General features: G+C 39.6%; 1 protein-coding gene across 1 annotated transcript in view; it reads right to left on the bottom strand.

The window, feature by feature from the left end:
- The window catches only part of galnt14 (UDP-N-acetyl-alpha-D-galactosamine:polypeptide N-acetylgalactosaminyltransferase 14 (GalNAc-T14)), a 166,739-nt gene that overhangs the window by 24,737 nt on the left and 137,002 nt on the right, over positions 1 to 5,000 (bottom strand). Inside the window, exon 10 of the mRNA XM_084083203.1 lies at positions 2,616 to 2,742. Within this exon, the coding sequence (XP_083939329.1) occupies positions 2,616 to 2,742 (127 nt within the window). The remainder of the gene's footprint in view (positions 1 to 2,615; positions 2,743 to 5,000) is intronic.

The raw sequence follows: 5,000 nt of genomic DNA, 5'->3' as shown, positions 1-5,000 counted from the left end.
TTGGGACTGGTCTACAAGATTACACTACACCACCACGACACCACCACGACACCCATGTACCTGTCAAACTACTTCAAAAACGTCAAAGACGTCCACAATCACAACACCAGAGGGAGCTCCACAAATCACTTTCAACCCAGATTTGGCTCAAATAACGGGTTAAATTAGTTCTACTACTATGCCAGTCGTGGCACAGCATGTGAATCCTTACTCTCCTTCAAAACCGCTCTAAAAGAGCAATTACAGGTGGCTGCAACTCGGAACTGGCCCCTGTAAAAAGTCAAAGCATATTCGAGCCTATTAGCCTATTGAACTGTACTTTCCCGTGCTTTTTTTTTTTTTGCAAACTGCTGATAAAGTATTCAATCAATCAATCAATCAATCAATCAATCAAACCTGAGGTAGGCCTATATAGGCCCAGGTAGTAGTCTCAGACCTCTTTTGTCTGAAGGGTGAAGAGGTTGCACTACTGTCTAGTACTCAATGGCTATACTGTACTGTATGTCCACCTGATGCATTGTAAATAAGTTCTGTTCCCTTCCCGCTCGAATGTATGTTCCTTTGAGTATTTGGTAAACATTTATGCCCTTGTTTGTTTGTGTTACTGCTTGTTATTGCATTTCCTTTCCTATTCAGTTCAATCATCATCAACACTGTTCACCCTCATAATGTGCACAGAGTCTAAATAAACTGCTTTATGGAAACCTGAAAGGTGTAGGAGTTTGTATGTGTGTATAGCCAGTGAACTTTCCACCCAATCAAGAGATTTTACAAAAGCTATTTTCAAAAAGTGCCTTTTTATTGCCTTCATAACCCACGCTGTAATTGTCGGCTCCAACTAATTAGCAAGTGTTAGCGCCACATGAAAACACATTTAGACAATGGCGCCGTTGTTGTAGAAAGCAACACCATGATCACCATCACAAACACTGGCCAACTGTTATCATCACACAAGCAAGCAATAAATAGCGTCAGTGCATGTTAGAAAGCGTGGTAGCAGTGTATAAGCTCGGACATTTTGTTAATTACACTTTAGATGTCTTTTGTTAGTACAGTAGAGTAAGTATTAATACTAGAAGTGATAGTTGTAGTCATAAGAGTAGTCACATTTAAGTCAAAAGTTTGACGTTTGACGTCAGACGTTTGTCTGTCATTAAATGTTTCGATGAATTGAGTACAAAGGACCCCAATGGAACCAAGCCATAGTGCTTTCTTGGGTTTAAAATCCTCTTAAAAGACCTTGTATTGAACTGTACTTCCCTGTGCTTGTCTTTGCACACTGTTAATAAAGTATTCAATCAATCAATCAATCAATCAATCAATCAATCAGTCCCGATAGGCCGTTTGGGGAGCGAAAGTGTGTTGGTTTTATCATGACATTGACATTATATAAAACTGGATTTTATGACCAATAACATTATTGAGGCATTCTACTGTATTCTGTCCAGCTGACCCTCTTCAATTTAATGTGATGCACATTTTGCTCTTCATTATTCACAGTTCAGTCAGCACACTCTTTTCTAGATAGCATCTTTAATTGTAATGATATTGCATTGCATTTGGCACCATGGCTCTGCTCCCGGGATGCTCCTCTACGATCTGTGCCAGACTTGACTCTGAGCTCACATAACCCCCCCAGGAAGCAGAGCCAAAGATACAGTTATTACAGGTCATGATAATAGTCAGATGAATCCCTCAGAGGGCACAAACAAAGAAAGATAAGCAGATATTAAAGAACATGATAATCTACATACTGGATGAAACCACATTGAATGACATGCTGACAGAGGGAAGACCTACTGTAAATGCGACTACAAGAGGAGGCTGGGGAGGTGGAAGGAGTTTATTCACTGACAAGCTGACAGATATGCTGAGCGTGTAAAAGTGGCTGTTGGTCTGCTTATATCTTATATAGCAGATATATCAGATATATCTGCTATTTTTTTTAAATCGTGAAAATGTGCGCAAATCTTTGAATATATACTATGTATACATTTTTAACTAAAATCTTTGCTTCTGGTGGTCCCTGGAACACAATATTTTGAGATGGGGGGTCTGCGGACAAATAAATATCCTTTTGGGGGTCCTTGGCATGAAAAGTTTGAGAACCACTGATTATATAGTTTTTTTTAGCTTTTTTGCTTTTTAGCTTGTTGATCTGCTATTTTTGAATAGCCGAAAGTATGAAATAATGTTTATAGCAAACAAATCTAAAATGACACAGTATGTGTTCCTGGATTGAATGGATTAAATAGACCATATAGTTATTTTTTTTTTAAAAGTGGCTTTTCTGCCTTTATTATGGATAGTGCAGTGAAGATAGAGAGAGACAGCCAGGGTGTGACACGCAGCAAAGGCCCTCGGGCTCGGGAATCGAACCATTAGAGCCTATTTGTGGTTGGCGCCTTAAACACTATATGGCATTGACAGAATATAGTGCTTTCACCTTTTAACAAAAACCTTTTTGTTTTAACCCAAAAAATATCACTTACCCTACCTTTAACTATTTTAAGTAACTTCCCCAACCCAGTAGTACATAATATGAAGGGAGGATGCAGGGATGCAGTTAGAGACACAGGGTGTAGATCAGTCAGTGAGACAGGACTGTAACTCACTTGATGTAGGTGTTGGCGTTGCCCTCAGGGAAGACGTATGGATGTCTCTTCCTGAAGACGTGTCCCACTCTGCTGCAGGGAAGGATCTCTAGACTGCCTCCACACTGCCACACACGGAACGAGATCTCTGCAGGACACACGCACACACGCACACACACACACGCACAAACGCACACACGAATGTTACTAAATAATAAACAATAAACAAAACTAAGTACATTTACTCAAGTACTGTACTTAAGTACAATTTTTATGTACTTTTACTTTACTGGAGTATTTCCAATTGTCTACACTTCACTTCTACTCCACTACATCTCGGAGGCAAATATTGCACTTTTACTTCACTACCATTAATTGAAATGTGGCATCGCGACGCGTTGTGAGCTTGTAGATCTGCTATTTTCAAACATTTTAGTACTTTTACTTTTGGTACTTTAAGTACATTTTGGTACCAATACTTTTATACTTAAGTCAATTTTGAATTCCAGACTTTTACTTATAACAGAGTACTTCTACATGGCAGAATCAATACTTTTACTTAACTAAAAAAATGTAGTACTTTTTCCACCCCTGCAAATAAGTCCCAGACGGGGAACTGACAGATTCCCTGACCCTGTTCTTGTACAGTGCAGAATCCAAACATGACCTACAAATCAGACTTCACGTTTCTTTATACATATTTCACACATAAGCTGTATCATATTATTCATAAAATATAAACTCACAGGCTGTACATGAATACATGAAGCCTTTTGGAATCTGCTGAGTCTGGGGTTCTCACAGGGAGTTTGTTTTGGCACGCGGGGTGCAGTGACAACCCAAGAAGAACAGCAAATTATTCTTTAATACAAGACTACTGACAAGGTACGTACGAGAACAAACCCGATTAAAAACTAGCGTAGCATAGGATAGTGCAGGAGATTTAATAATACTAATAATAGCTCACATTTATACAGCGCTTTTTTAAATGACCAAAAGTCGCTCATTCTCTGAAAGCAGAAGTAAAGCTCATGACTTCATACTTAGCCCATTAAAACCAGGAAAGCATCTGTGTCAACTAAAAAGTAATATTTCATACTTTGGCTATTCAAAAAATAGCATATCTACAAGCTCGTAACGCGTCACCTCGTGCCACGCTATACAAGCTTGTAGATCTGCTATTTTTGAAAAAACCTTTGAATATATATATATATTATTTCAAAGCGAACATTTTTTAACTCAAATCTTTGCTTCTGGGGGTCCCTGGAACAAAACATTTTGAGATGGAGGTCGGCAGCCAAATACATGTAATTTCAGAATGACCTGCCTGAGTAGATCACGCTAGCAAATTCAGTGCTCTCTTTTAAACCACTGCTCAATACGCTTTTATAGACTTGCTTTTACTAACTGATTACAGGCTGTCTTTGTGTTCAGATTTTGTGGACACCCAATTTGTGCACACACACGCACACACTAGCCTCGCGTGGCCAGACAATGGCCGCGTTTCCCAAACGAATTTGAGCTCCTGCGTAGCCTAGAAGCTGCGTAGGTGCCTCCACGCATCTGCGCAGTAGCAACCCCGCTGCGCACTATCTTCGTTAGTAGCAGCTGTGTGTGCCCAACGTCTCATCTAAATTGGCTTCAGTAGACACCATCTTCGTAGGTTCCGTTTCGTCTGTGCTAAAACTACATTCGTGAGGCAGCATGCACGTGAAGAGATCCTGGACGTAGCCTACGTAAAGCCTACGTCAACTACGTAGTGCTATCCTACTATAGTTTAAACACCCTTTGCATACATATATCTATATATACAGGATTTTGCAAAAATACTAAGATAAAGTTGCACCTTTATCTAACTTACCTTTATATGAATTGGACACTTACATTTTTATAGGTACATTCTGTAATGTATTAAAATGCATTTTTTTAAGGTGACATTTCAATGATCTTAAATAAACACTGCGGCCATTGTTCGCCGTTCAAAAAAATTCAGAGGATAGAGGGGGCGTCCCCCTGCATGATTGACAGCTTAACGCGTAACGGGCGACGCCTCCCCCAAAAAACAGACATATATACAACAAACACACTGCGACATGCCGTGTTGATAGCTTGCAGATCTGTTATTTTGGGTAGGGCGAGCGGCTGCAGTGCTTCGTCCTCTATGCATGAACCCGAAGTTTACAAATCGTACTCTCACGGATAATCCGATCATCTAATAGAAATATTAAGCACATGCCAAGTTAACTAAAGGTATATAAATGATGCTGAGCTAAATATGTTTCCTTAATTTCGAAGTTTTATAGTTAAACGTTATGATGAAAGTGCAGTTCCTCTCACAAAGTGACAGCTGTTGCGCTCGGCGAGCGCAACAGCTCGCCATGTTTATGAATGGTTAAAACATCTTTT

The sequence above is a fragment of the Gymnoscopelus microlampas genome (genome assembly GCF_963454915.1).
Source record: "Gymnoscopelus microlampas genome assembly, chromosome: 16".
NCBI classification, from domain to species: domain Eukaryota; kingdom Metazoa; phylum Chordata; class Actinopteri; order Myctophiformes; family Myctophidae; genus Gymnoscopelus; species Gymnoscopelus microlampas.
The sequence above is the reverse complement of the archived record's forward strand: the minus strand, read 5'-3'. Positions and strand labels throughout refer to the sequence as shown.